The sequence below is a fragment of the Hydractinia symbiolongicarpus genome, chromosome 8 (assembly GCF_029227915.1).
Source record: "Hydractinia symbiolongicarpus strain clone_291-10 chromosome 8, HSymV2.1, whole genome shotgun sequence".
Classification (NCBI taxonomy): Eukaryota; Metazoa; Cnidaria; class Hydrozoa; order Anthoathecata; family Hydractiniidae; genus Hydractinia; species Hydractinia symbiolongicarpus.
This window is the reverse complement of record NC_079882.1, coordinates 5,930,926-5,945,692: the sequence shown is the minus strand read 5'-3', so window position 1 is coordinate 5,945,692 and position 14,767 is coordinate 5,930,926. Positions and strand designations below refer to the sequence as shown.

The window sequence follows — 14,767 nt, the reverse complement described above, 5'->3', positions numbered from 1 at the left end:
AAACAAAAAACAGGCAATAAACTAACTTTTTCGATTTTTATTGCCCATAAAATTCCTCCATATGGTATTTTTTCATGAAAAAGTTTACAGGCAAAAAAGAAAATGTACTTTCCTTGGCCCCTATTTTGGGTCTTTTACATTTACTTTGATAAACTGAGAATTATTTTATAATGTAATAACCTATGTTTTTTTAGTTAACTTAGCTGTTAGTGACCTTTATGTTTATGCTATAAAGCTGGTCTTTTTGTTCTAGCGTGTGCAATCACATTGCCGACACAACTAAAACAGAATTAGGGATGTTGCTCTTGTGTTTTAATTGCATGTGTAAAACAATATCACATGTTCAAAAGTTTATTTTTGTAGACAGACTATGAAGAATTAAAAAAAAAATTGCAGGCTTTGATACCATAAAAACAATTTTGTGCATGTCATTTGCGGCATGCCTAGCCTTTTCTTCATTGACAAGAATGACAGCTTCTTTCATATTGGTTTTTATTGTTATTTTTTTCTGTGATAAAGGAAACCTTAAAAAATGTGCTTTCACATGCATTGTGTAGTTCAAATCATAATAGAAAAAAGAACATATAAAAATAGCTGATGACTATCTAATTTTAATATAGTAAATTTCAATTTAATTGCTTTGTGATTGCATGGGAAATTAGATGTTATTGTTTCCTTCCTACATCATAAATGTAAAATTTTCATATCAGATACATCTTTAAAGCAGTAAGATGAGTTTTGTCTTATAATTTACGTCAAAGCTGTTCAATAAGTCAAAGCTGTATCCTTTAACCTTTCCACTTGCTGCAAAAAATTATAAACGTTTATTAAAAGAAACTTGATTATGAATTAGAAAAAACGAAACAAAATTTGGAGATGGAAAAGACCAGCATGCTCTCATTACTTAATTATCTTGTTTTATACAGCATATTTCATACAGCTAAATTGATATTCACTTACACAATACAAAATGTATACTTATATATTATTTGCTCCACTGATAATAACCTTATTTATTTTTTAAAATATATGCAGGGCTATGTGGTATTTAGTGGTGTAGTCATCTTCACACTTATCTTAGTAGAGAAGCCATTTGGCATATTGCTAAGGACAATTATGTCAGATATGCTTCCCATTTGTATTTTTACTTTTATGTATTTACGTATTTATAAACTTGTACAACTCTGATAACTAAGATGATTACATATAAAGGGAATTAGAAATGATTGTATTCATTTTCGTTACGTAATATTCATGCATCATTACACAGCACACTAGTTCAAGTCCTAACGTTTATAACACATGCAACAACTCCCACCCTTCTCACAAGTCGATTAACCATCAGAGCTGTAGCAAGTTAAACAGGAAACCCACCCACATGTCTGAGAATATAATTTCTTGCTCTTAAATCCATGTCAGACAAATAAATTTTTTTTAAAATGTTTATTTCGTGTCTTGCATACAAATTAAACAGGTCCATGTCCCAATAAGAATAAGACAGTGTTTATTTCAAACAGTTACGACATTGTTTGATGACAATTGTACTCTGTCTTGACAATTATACACCCTTGTATAGCTTTTGTGTTTTCTCTTTTAGGAGATTGGAGACATTAAATAAATGTGCAAAGTTATTGCAACAGCAGGTATGAATGAAGTTTCGTCTTATTACTTTGTATTTGTAGCTTAAATTTTGTCATTTTTCAAATTGGAGTTTCCCATTTGGCACTGATTCAACAGTGCCATACATAATTTGGGTGCATGTGTTCTTTTTTACTTTTCTCTTTGGAAATGCTTTTGTCATTAGGCTCTTACCTAGAATGCCTGCAAATTCAGATCACAACTTAATGAGAAAAGGAAACTTTTTACTCAATTTTTATGCACAAACTTTCATCCATCCCCTATTAATTTTTTATTCATCCCTCCCATAACGGGTTTCCCCCTTAATTTTCAAAATTTCCCTAATTTAAAATTTTTTAGCCTTAATTCACAGAAATTTTTTAGGGAAATATAAGATGTAATTTTTTAAATGAACTAAATATTATTTTCCAGAAACAGAATTTCTGACCAACTGATTTTTTATAATTTGAAAATCCAGTGATTATTTTTTAACTTCTTCATTACACTATACATGCACTATACTGTGATAATGGTCCACATATTTTTTTTAATCAGCCCTCTCAGTTAGGCACACAGGTAAACCTGAAATTTGAAATGAGAGTTGAACCTTGTTTGAATCATTAAGTATTACTACAGTATCAGGACAGAGAGAGTGTAAAGTAATTTTTGGTGCTCTTTTTTTAAACAACTATTTTCAGTAAATTATAAAAAAAAATATTTTAAGAAATAAATTAAACTACAAATTAATAAAATAAATGAAAAGATCAATCCTTCCATATTTATCATTTACCTATGATAATCATTTGTATACTGCAATAAAGAATCTTTTTCTTATTAAAAGCTATTTGTCTCATGCTCCAGAAATTTGAAGAATTAAGCTAAGCGCATGACAGAGGCAATATTGATGTCTTAATGATCATCACTCATTTTCAATTTCCGTCAAGGAGTTGTTATGGATATTTGTTAATTAGAAAGCTAATAACATGGATGGTTTTGCAACATGACTGCATCCTGTGAAGTAGACAGTACCAAAATTTGATAATTTTTGCTATCTCTGAAATGAAGTATGTTGATACCGTTGGTTAAGATTGCAATGTGTGATTAGAAAAGATTTGAAAAGGATTGGGTTACAGCTAATTAATTGATTATTAAAGGTCAAGTAATATCTTGTTATGTAATTTCTGTTTGTATCAACAAGGGTAGTTTTCTTAGGAATACATCATACCAGTAAAAAGACTTTGCATCTGAACAAGTAGAAATTTATTTTGTTCAGAGTAGGCCTTTTGCGTGTTGACTTTGTTATAGAGTTTTGAACGTAAATAATCTTTTTTCTTTCTACTTTTTGGCCATTCATTTATTTAAATGTGTGACTCTTGTTTTTTCTTCTCTATTTAAGCAGAAAGCAAAAATATAATTAGTTAGGTGAATTGTCTGGTCCCCATATGTGTTCATCTCATTAAGATTTTACTCATATCTCATTATGTTAATTATACATACAATTGATTGTTTATGATGGGCTCAAATGTTGTCCAAATGACCAGCTAATTGGTCAGTTTTGCAAAGTGTGGTATAAGTATTGTTTTGGAATACTGGAAATGAAATTAAGTAGAGTTGATGAAACATGAAGTCACTAGTAGTCTGGATGCTTTTCAAGACTTTGTGAAGAAAGTATGGATTGTACAATGATGTTAGAAGGAATAAATGGTGTTGAATTCAGACAAAATGTGTTGTTTTTTTTTAAAATTTAAATCACCCAGGATTGTATTATGTAACAAAGTATCTACTCTAGTTATTGCAGTTAAACAGATGTGAGCTTAATTTATGAATTTGTTATTACAGCAAATGTGTGCAAATTAAATGTTAGGCAGGCTCACCAAGACAACAACACTCTTACCTTGCTTTTGACATAAATTGATGTATATACAACATTAAATTCCAATAATTTTTGAATTCTTAAAGAACTAGTTTCCTTTTTAAAGTCAATTTTTGTTTATATTTGATCTAAGGAAAGGAAGTTTTTATTGATGGATTAATGTTCGTGACTGTTTTTATGTAAACCTGTCATTTTTAAGTGTAATCTTTTTCTTCATTCGTGGGATTGGCACACTCCTTCTCTGGTAAATTATAAAAAAGTTATTTTGAAAGGGAAACACAGTATTTATTGCTGTCTACCCTTATATCCTTTTTTTAAAAAGTTCCAATGTCTTCATTTAGTATTGTTATCGAAATGTGCATATATCGCAGGAAGAGTTTTTGATTAATGTGTAAAGAATTCTTGCAAAATTGGTAGTTTTATAAACCAATTTTACTATCTCATTTGACCATTATACTGTTTTAAACTGTTGATGTAATAATGTTCAAAGGAAGTATATTTCTAATTCTTCCTACCTTTAGATTTTTTTGATGGTTTGCATTTAAAAGATTAACAATATTTTTCTCAACTATTTATTTGTCTACGCAATCTGTATGTAAATAATAATGATATTCATTTCCTGTTAGTGGTGTTATGGCTATGATTGCTTCAGCTTTCTCATAACATGCATGAAATAATCACACAGTTTTATTTGTATTTGAACATCGAACTTTGAAGTAATGTGAAAAATAAACAAGCCAATCTAACTGTTTTTTTTATTGTAATTATGTCCTTAAAGATCTCAACTCAGTCATGAAATATATTTTTTTATGTATGTAATATCTGGTTTTTCCATTGTGTTTAAACTACAAACAGTACAGGGGAGTATCTATCTACTTGTTTTGAAATTGTGTCAAGGTTTTCACATTTTGCAATAAAGTTTAGTAACCTTTTTTCCCCCTAAAAATGATCAAAATCTCAACATGTATTCCCCAGTCAAGGAATTAATTATGTTTATAAGTATTATTTTTTAAATAACAATAGTTTTTTATGCTACATCATCATTTGTCAAGTTTGTAATTAATATGGTCTTTGATCTTCTATTGTGTCCTGTTTTTGTCAAAGGTTGTATTACGTTGAAAAATATTGTTACATTGTAAGGCCATGTGAAAATTGGCATAAAACAACATCAAGTTTTGTTGATTTTACTTTAAGGTTGAGTGATCTTTTATGTGTTTGTGGTTGGTATTGTCTATTGAGTTTTATGCCAAGGTGCTTATAAATTTTTTTAATGATGGATCAATAAGTGAAGTTTTTGTAAAATGGCTAAAGTATATAAATTTTATCTTGCCTTGTGTTAGAAAAGATTATTCTATGTTGAATAACTTTTGTTGTTGGAATAAAGTAGAAAATAGATGTGACAAAGAATATTAGAAAGTACAAGCAAATAATACTCGATTTATAGATAAACATATGAACATTTTGATGTATTTTTAAGGCTCTCTGTTAACTGATGTAAGAAAAAGATTTTAGAAGAGTAGACTGAAGAAATTTACAATGCTTTTACTTTTTCTAATGGCTTGCAGTTATATTGTGTTTAAAGATTTAAATAAACTGAGATTAAAAGTGTGCTGAAGTTAGCCAATTTTAATTAACAATGACCCATACATGACAGCAGCAATAATCTGGTCAATTAATACAAGATCAATCTTTATTGTTTTACTTTTATCAGTTTCTTCCCTATATTATAAGTTAAGCTGGGTACATATAAAGTACAATTTGCTCACGCATGTTTGGAATTTTATACGTTTTATATCATTCTGAAATGTGACATTGGGTTTTATGTTTAAGCATAATAGTGCAGAGAATACAGCAGTATCAGACACATGAAGAAATCAGATCTGTATTAGTATAGGAGCAGCAGCATGAAATATTTTATGTGCGATTTGTTAGCCCTGACTTTTTAATATTATTTTGCTTTGAACAGCATTGTTTTGCATTGGTTATGTCTCCTTAGGATGAAAGATTTTGAATTGTTTATATATTTTTTATGAGATGATTACCTCAGCAGTTTTTATTCTTTTAATTGGTTGGTAATGTTTTTTAGTGTTCCATAATTAATCATGATTACCTTTGGTGATACTATCCTTGGAGCATATTTTATACAACTTGGTTTGTTTGTTCGTGTTGTTAAGTTGCTATTGTTCAATTATTTTATTTTTAGAGCAACGGATTATCTAAAAAGAGTATTCACCATACAGATTTTAATTCAGTACCTGGAGAAATCATTTCAGAAGAGGGTTCTAGAAGTTATACAGAAAACAAACTAGAACATTACATACATCAAGTGAACAGTGAAAGCAATAACACAAACACTGAAACTGATTTTAAGGGACGAACAAATCGATCACTTTCATGCAGTGGCACATTTCCTGTTAACAACAACAGTAATAAGGATAAAAACACGGAGAATTACATTGATGAGATAAGCTCCAATATTGTTATTGCAATTAATAATCAATACATAGAAAATATTGAAGAATTGGAAAGTCAAAACAGACCTGCTTTTCGAAGTAGTATTTATGATAATGTTCCAGAGTTAGACGGTGACTTGCAAACAGCAATGTTAGATCGCAACTTACCACCTGAGTTAAAGTTTGCAATTAATGATAGTTTTTACATGACTGACCTGACACTACAAGACGTTACACAAAAAATGCAAGTAAGACGACAAAGTTCAGAAGACGATGATGATGATGTGTGTTCAATATCTTCACAGGAGGAAGAGGAACTTGATGAAGCAGAAAGTTTGCACTCCCTCCACCACTTAGATAGTCCTTGTACTATAGGCGCGTCAAAAATTCCTGGTATGGGCTCAGTAGATTCTGGTGTACCATCTTCACCTGTTATGCGTTCACCAAGGTATATTTAAATATTACATTTTGGGTTTTTATGATTAATTTTTGTCGGTGAAAATGATTTTGTTCTTTTATAACTGGCTTCATATGTTGATTTCATATGCTAGAAAGCCTCTGGTAAAATATACCAAAGGCTCTCTGCCAAATTGTTTTTTTTTAGAATTTTTATTACACTTATTTAAGCTCTTCCTCTAAATTCTGTATCCGTATTAGCACATTGTAAGTATCCCCATTTTTATTGACACAACATAAACCTTCATTAATGTGATGGATTATATTTAACGTAAGAATAAAACAAGATGTGTTAAAAAAAAACACTTTGATTTAAAATCATTTTGAGTCATGATCTTGTTAAGATTGATGTTACGAATGTTGGTGATGGTGCCTTTGTTACCATTTCTCGGCTCAACTCTTAAAACTTCCCTCATAACCAATGCTTTTTATAATATGATAAATGGTTCAAATCCAATTTTAAAAGAGAAAGAACAAAAGAGCATTGTTTATAGCTTTGCACTAGCAGCTTGACCTGTAATTGATTTTTAACAAGTTTGAAGCCACATTTCTTTAACCTCTTTACATTTCAATTTTTTTAATTTTTTTATATATATTATTTTTTTTATATAATCATGACTCATTAAAGTATAACATCTGGTGAATATAATAAAGCATGTTTTTGTATATGTTTTTTTAATTTGTAAACAGACTTTTCATTTTATTTTTCAATTTTAACTTTTAAATCGTGACCAAACTCAAAAAGAAACCTTTCCTTCTCCACAATATAAAACGTGGGATGTGTTGGGTACAGAAAACCAAAACACACTTCTTTATATTTCACACAAATGTTTTCTACTATTTATTGCAGTACTTAAGCAGGTATGGTTTGTTATTTCAGTGTAAGGAAGAGAAGAGTTCGATGGCATAGTTTTCAAGTTTCATGCGAAAGAGAATCAATGATTGTGTAAGTGTTAAAGTATTTTAATCTTCAAAACTGTAACCGAGAGGCTTTACCAGTCAAGCTTATTCTCTACATCCTGCATGTTATGTAATGATCTATTAAAAGGAAACACTCTTGAGGTAATAATTAATAAAAACTGAATCTTTTGGTTATTTTTAGGAGCAACAAGATTATGTCCCTTTCGGCTGGTCAGTTAAATGTATTAAAAAAGCTATCACTATTACGATTAACTGCTGTGCTAGAAAGATATTCGTGTCAAAACAGAAATGGGTGGCACTGGTAAGTAATTCTCATTTTAATATACAATAATAAAACTCTGCAAGTGTTCTTAGAATCTCTAGATAAAATTCGAAGGAACCTTAATGTTCTTGTCAACGAAGGTAGATTTTACAACATGTTTTCCAAATGAGATGTACCCAAAGGAGATTTTAATCCACATTAAGATTTTGTCATAGGGTTTTTCATGTCAGGGTTATGAAATTTGCATATGCTTCGTAACTTGTACACCTAGTTTCATTTCTGGTGAATCGTGTTTACATAAACATTTTTAGAGCATTATTGGGTTATTTTGACTTACTTAAGATCAACCCCAATGAATTTTATTTTGACTAAAGCCATTAAGACATTTATAAAAATTAAACTAGAGATCAAAATAGAAATTTCATTTCAATGTTAAAACTTCATATAAAGACTGCCTAAGTCATTTTTTTAAACTTTACCTGCATTCTTGTTGTTATCAAGTATATGCACACAATTGAAAGAAATTGTTTTGTCTTCGAAATTATAATTCTTAGACTTTTTAGCAAAATAATCTTCTACTGTGCTCCCTTTCGCTTACCAGTAAGATATCATAAAGTTGTTGGTTCTCTCTCTTGGAATAATTTTATTATATATTTTAAAGTTGATTTTTCTACGACTATCCATATTTATATGCATGTCTTGTTTTATTCATAGGACTGTACCAAAACTGCTGAAAAAATTCAAGGCACCAGACTATAGAGGTATATTTCCTTTAATTTATTTTCTCCCTTACTACCATACCATATTTACACTTTCTCTTATACTTAGGAATTATTATCATGCCATTTTTAAAATCTTTCGTATGGATTTCCAGGATTACTTTTAAACGTTATTGTTTCTTGTTTCATTTTGTGTACTTTTTGTTTTTCATTTTAGATAAAAATATATTTGGTGTTCCATTATTGGTAACTGCAGAAAGAACAGGCACTTCGTTACCACAAGCAATTATACTTGCTCTAAACTATTTAAGCAGACTTGCTGTAGACAGTGTAGGGATATTTCGTAAGTCTGGCATGAAGTCACGAATAGATAAATTACGAACGCAAATGGAAAACAGCCCAGATAAAGTTGATTTTGATGGCTACTCCGTTTACGATGTTGCAGATACTGTGAAGCAATTCTTTCGAGAACTACCAGAACCTTTACTTACAACAAAACTTGCAGATACTTTTATTTCAATTCATAGAGGTAAGATTAAAGTAAAATTCACTCCAGATTTTTGCATTTTTAAAAAAAAAATGTCTCATAGTTTGAAAAACTAACAATATTGTTGACAAAACTGTGGTAAATACCTCGTGGAAACACGTCTTTATGTTTGAGGCACCATCAAACAACTATACCTATTTCCTAATTTATGGCATAATTTATTTGTATACAAATAAATTATGCCAGGAAAAAAGCGCATGAATTAAACATGCATGTTTTTATTCCAGAAGTATATCAGTATTTTTTAACCTTAACTATGACAGTGAAAAATTTTTACTAATTATTAAATAAAAATATTTTTAAGGGCACAGGCCACAAAGAGTAATATTTAAAGGAAAATGGAGTTAATATATGAAAAAATTATATTAAATAGAATAACTTAAAAATAAATTAGAAAAATAATGGTATTTGAACTAAAATCAGGAAATGAAATTGCATCATTTTTACATTGTTTAAGTAGCTTTAGCCAGAAACCAGTTCCTGATTGAAGAATAGAGAATTTTTAATGCCCTTGTTCGTTATCAGGTTTAGTAACTAAAAGGATTTATATCTTAGCTCAATTAGATCTGTTTGCATTTCGTTAAAATAGGGTTCTTATGTATTAAACCTAATTCCCGATGTGCCAATAGGTATTTTTTTTACAAAATTTTGCTTATAAGGTTTTATACGACTTGTTCCTATGAAGGTAGTATATAGTGTTCTTTGCTTTTAGATGTACCAAAAGAATTACGTCTGCAAGCCATGCAACTAGCTATTGTTTTGATGCCAGATGAAAATCGTGATGTACTACAGACTGTGTTATTATTTTTAAACGAAGTAGCATCACACGCCTATGTGAACCAAATGAGCGAGAAAAATCTAGCCACGTGTTTTGTGCCAGCATTTTTTCACCTCTGCGGAGGTAGTAACAGTAAATACGAGAAGAATCTGAGTGCGAGTAGCGCGCCAAAAAAGCTGAAACGTGCAGTATCTCAGCAGTGTCAAAAAGAGTTGGACGATACCATGGTAATGGCGGTTGTTTATTTGATTATTTGTTGTTAATAATTTTCTTATTTGCGATTTTTTCAATTTCTAATATTTTATACTATTTTATGCATCAAAGATCCATTAAATTTTTAACTGTTTTTTTTTCAACTTAGGCTGCTCAGGAATGTCTTGCTGAAATGATGAAATGTGTTCGATTCTTATTTTCTGTAAGTATTTTTCATACCATGTTGAACTCGCCATTTACGTTCGGATAACGAATTAACAGTGTCCGTTGTATGAAATGTCTTATCTGCTGTTATATTTTTTTTATTGGGTCTCGATTTGTCAAATGCTGTCTTGATTAGTCAACCCCTATTTTCTATGTTTAGGTACCAGACGATGTTATGATGAAGAGTCAATTTTCATACATTGAGCAAGGTGATCCAGTGGCGTTGGAAGACTTAGGCCAACATTCAGAAGATGCTGGTGTAACTGACAGTTATTTGAGTTACATCGACAATTGCTTTGCTGGCCTGTTGCAGGTAAATGGACGCGGGTTTTACGTGAAATGACTTTTCAAAAGGTGGCCACGGTCAAAAATAGAAAAAATTCTTATTTTGCATCAATACTTCTTTCTTCTTTGTGGCCATGTTTCTCGGTATTTTTATGCATAGTTTAACACTGGGGAAAGGTCGAAGCATATTCTTCACAAGTAATTTGCCGTAAAATGTTAGACAGTGATAAATTAGGAATTTAATTTTTTTGATTACATTTTTAGATGTTTATAATAAGTAATTACGGTAATAGAATATATGAGATAAGTTAATAAAGAACTTTGCACTGGCTTTATGGAGACCAAGCAGCCAAGAATTCTGATAAGGTCCAACATGGGACAACATAGTCATGGAAATTTTGGGCATTTTAATTGGCAATTAATATTTGGAATATTTATTTTTTCTTTCTGTGTATACAATGGACATAACTTTAAATAATTAAGCATTTTTTTAGGAAGCCACTGTGAATAGTCGTTCTTCGAAGAAATGGGAAATTCACTCGGAAACAAATGAAGTCGTTGTATCGTATCGCAAGATGAGCGATGGTTATCCATTGCGTTTGTGGCGTGCTGTTACTGAAATATCCGCCTCACCTGAAGAAATCTTAAAAAGGATTGTAAAAGAAAGGTACGGAAAAATATTTTGTAGTAAAGGGTGTGATAATATTAACTCTGAACAATGTTGGGTGAAAAAATAAAAACAAAGAACCAAAGAGCGATGACAAGGCTGAAAATTTCGTGATTTTTCTGACTTCCTCTTTTTTCCCGAAACGAAACAAACAAACAAAAAAATGCATCTTTCAAGTCAGAAATTTTCTCCTTTACTGATATTATGAAATGAAATAAAAACTGCCCAAAATATAAGAACGTAACAAGAACAATTTGAGGTTCAACATGTAAAAAGATAAGAAAACTTCGGACAGACGTTAAATTTGTTGGTTCTTAGAAGAAAATTGCAATTTAATTGCATTTTTGTATTATTTTGTTCCTTTTAATAATGTTTACCAAACTATCAACCAAAATTAAAAAAAAACTTACGGGGAATAAAAGAACGGTTTTTAATTTCATATTTAGGCACCTTTGGGATGACGAGATTCTTCAGTGGGAAGTAGTTGAAAGACTGGATACGAATACTGACGTTTTTTACTACGAAACTCAATCGATAGCTCCATCAGTAAGAAGAGACTTTGTAATACTACGTTCATGGAGGACGAATCTGTCCGGAGGGTCATGCGGATTGGTGATGACGTCTGTGAAACACAAGCAAGCTCCACCATCCACGGGCGTCAGGGGAACACTACTGGCATGTCGCTGTCTCATTGAGCCAATTGGGTTAGGAAGATCGCGTATGGTGTATATAGCGAGGATTGATTTAAGGTAAAGTTTGATATGTGTTAACTAACAGCTTGAGAAATGACAGAAGGAAATTTGCTAGTGAACAGGTTTTATACGAATACTCGATTTTATATTTTCTTTAAAATAAAACTTACAGTGGAACATTTGGAAATATCTGCCTAGTAATATATAGAAGGTATATATACCTATATGTACCTATATATACTTTCTATATCTTGATTGTCATACGATTCAATGTTTATTCAGCCTATTTGTCTTGTGGATTAGAAAAAAACTTTTGTTGCCTGCTTGCGGGAAGAAATTATTGCTTTTGTATATTCAATTTGACACTGCAACATAATGCACACAACGTTTTTTGTCTGCCATTATTAATAATTTTATAACTTTTTCAGAGGTCGCAGTTCGAGATACTACAATAAAGCAATTGCACCTCGTATCATGTCTTCCGGTATAAGAAAAGTAAGAGACTCTTTCAATTGTGGTCCAGATGGTCCCGAAACAAATGTATAGTACATTTTGACGACCAGATCGCGTATCTGGTCCTCCTTCGTGTTCAGAGAAAGCCTCGATAAGTGACATCGACAGACAGCCATACCTCCTAAAAGAGTTTTAAATCCTGGCAACAACTTGCTAGGCTCGAAGTTGCCTTACAATGAAAAAAAGAACCATTAATCAAGTAGCCGTTTTGTTTGGTTTCTATGACAACGTTCATTGTACCAGAAAGGTAAATAAAATGGCGTGGTGTACTATTGTATCGAAACGCAAAGCAGCTTGGGATGTATGATAATAATTATTGGGAAATTTGTTCCTCATGACTTGAATATTTTGTACATATGTAAACTAGATACGTAAATTATATGGTTTATTAACAACGAGTTTTGTATTGGTTTTTTTATATATATTCAGCAGATCAAAATTGAATCAGTTTTTTATATGAGAATTCTTATGTTCTTAATTTAATTTAGTTTACTTTATTTACTATTTTTATTTAGAATCTTGCTAAACGAGAAGGCATGGTAACTAAGTTACCATTTTGTAATAGTTCAATGTGACTGTGTGACTGAAAATCTTCCTGTATTTTTATTTTTGTCCATATGTCAATTTTCATCAACGTTTTGACAAGGGACGAGATCACATTGCATGTAATTTGTGTTGGCACACTAACATGTGAATTTTTTAAATTTCCGTTATGTGGTGTACCTCTGCTAAGGATTAATAATAAGAATTGGTGTACCTCTGCTAAGGACCCAAAGAACGTGACGTTGTTTAGTGAGATAAACAGGAAATGAAACTCCCATCTCTCTTCCTTGGCGTACGTGTTGTGTTCACGTGTTATTTATATAGTTTGTTACATAATTTGTGCAGATATTAAACAAACGTATTGTTGCTTCAATCTATAACTTTTAGAGCTCTTCTGTTGTTCACAATTATTTGAATTCTTTAGGACGTTATTATCCTTTTAAAATACGACTTTTAGTGCTGTTATTTTTTTACGAATTTATTTTTAGGCTATCTTCAACTTCTAGCTTTCTATATATACCTCATTGACTCTTTTTTTCTTCTTTTTCAAACGGTCAAATATGAACATATAAACAACATAATTTCTATTTCTTTTGGAAGAAGATTGAACATTTTTTGGAGTCAAGCGTTACACCAAGTTCATGGCAACAGGTATAATTTTCTGCCTGGTGCAAAAATATTTTCTGTTGTTGTGAACATTGGGACCTTTTGTATACTAAGTTCATGCGAGAGCTACCACAAACGAAGTTTATGGAAATTATATTCTCTTCTTAATAGCTATGTGTTTTAAAGAGTTATTTTTGATATATTTGAGTTTTAATGACGCCACTATATAGAAAACACTTGTGAGATAATACCCAACCTCGTCTTCATGTATTTTGTTTTCTTCTGCAATATGAACGTAATAGGAGGACAAAGGCCATGGGGAGGAGGTTGGTGGTAATACGATGACTTTTATAGAAAGATAAATTCTCCAGTTATTTATATATTTTAATACATTCTTATATAAAAGTCCTGAGACGGAAGTTGTAAGTAAAATTTTACATCGTCAAAATTAAATGTTTTAATATTTTCAATCGAAATTGTCTCAGCCTAGAACAATACGCAAAGCTCCCTGGGAAGACGTTTTTTATACTGGGAAATCTCTGTATGATAGATTTTACTGACTTTACTGAATTTAAGGTTCAAAGATAATAACTTTTGTGTTGCTGTGCCAGATCCGCAAGTATTTGAAACCGTTTTATTGCTTCACGCTGCTTTAATTTCTGAATAATTTCGTGTAGTTTTTATATGAGCTTTAAATTACTGGCGATAGCCAGCCGACAAATCTTAAGTTGCATGTTAGTTTACAAAGCCAGCAAAGAGATTTAAATTTCTTTTGTTTAAAACAAAAAAGCATGAAAACGAAACAAAACAAATCAATTTATCATCATTCACATTTTTTAATGTGGTGCAACAAATGTTTGTTTATGGGGAACGACAGGATTTTTACATGCGCGTGCAATGTATCATGTTGCATTGCACGCGCATGAAAAAAAGTCGCTCGTGTCGCCCTAGCTTTACCAACAAAGACAACACAAAAACACATATCAACACAAAAGCAACCAGCCTCACGTCAGATGTTACTGGTTCTTATAACAAAAGCGTGTGCATTCCGTAATGTGATTAATGAGGCATGTCCTGGCTAAAATTATTACTTAAAAGATCTTTGTCATAAAAATTAAGTCAACATTGATAGTGCATGTGTCTAAATAAAAGGAGAGTGTACATAAATGGCTGTAAGGGTTATTTTCGAACTCACCCCTCGTAAATTTTTTGTACAAGCTCCACATTAAGTTAGGACATATTACTTTTTGTGGGCCAACCCAAAGGAACCTTTTTTTTTAAATCGTCGTAACATTTAATCGTGATTATTAAATTGCTTTACGTAACACATCTATGGTGTTACAATATGTTTATCTTCACATGCACAGTCGAATACAAGTTTATCGAATTCGATAATTGTATTTCATTTTGAAACCAAC

At 31.0% G+C, this 14,767-nt stretch overlaps 1 protein-coding gene across 6 annotated transcripts in view; it reads left to right on the top strand.

Annotated features, from left to right (window-relative positions):
* Positions 1–13,819, top strand: part of LOC130656003 (rho GTPase-activating protein 7-like) — a 33,942-nt gene extending 20,123 nt beyond the window's left edge. For 5 of the 6 annotated variants that reach the window (XM_057458839.1, XM_057458838.1, XM_057458840.1 and 2 more), the window contains 12 exons: positions 1,598–1,643; positions 5,694–6,391; positions 7,280–7,345; positions 7,502–7,621; positions 8,297–8,343; positions 8,519–8,830; positions 9,561–9,853; positions 9,988–10,041; positions 10,204–10,356; positions 10,823–10,995; positions 11,442–11,744; positions 12,116–13,819. In XM_057458839.1, the coding sequence (XP_057314822.1) occupies positions 1,598–1,643; positions 5,694–6,391; positions 7,280–7,345; positions 7,502–7,621; positions 8,297–8,343; positions 8,519–8,830; positions 9,561–9,853; positions 9,988–10,041; positions 10,204–10,356; positions 10,823–10,995; positions 11,442–11,744; positions 12,116–12,233 (2,383 nt within the window). In that variant the 3' untranslated portion in view covers positions 12,234–13,819. Of the gene's footprint in view, positions 1–1,597; positions 1,644–5,693; positions 6,392–7,279; positions 7,346–7,501; positions 7,622–8,296; positions 8,344–8,518; positions 8,831–9,560; positions 9,854–9,987; positions 10,042–10,203; positions 10,357–10,822; positions 11,413–11,441; positions 11,745–12,115 lie in introns of those variants that run through there. The other variant, XM_057458843.1, reaches the window with a different exon arrangement.
* The last annotated feature ends 948 nt before the right edge of the window (positions 13,820–14,767 follow it).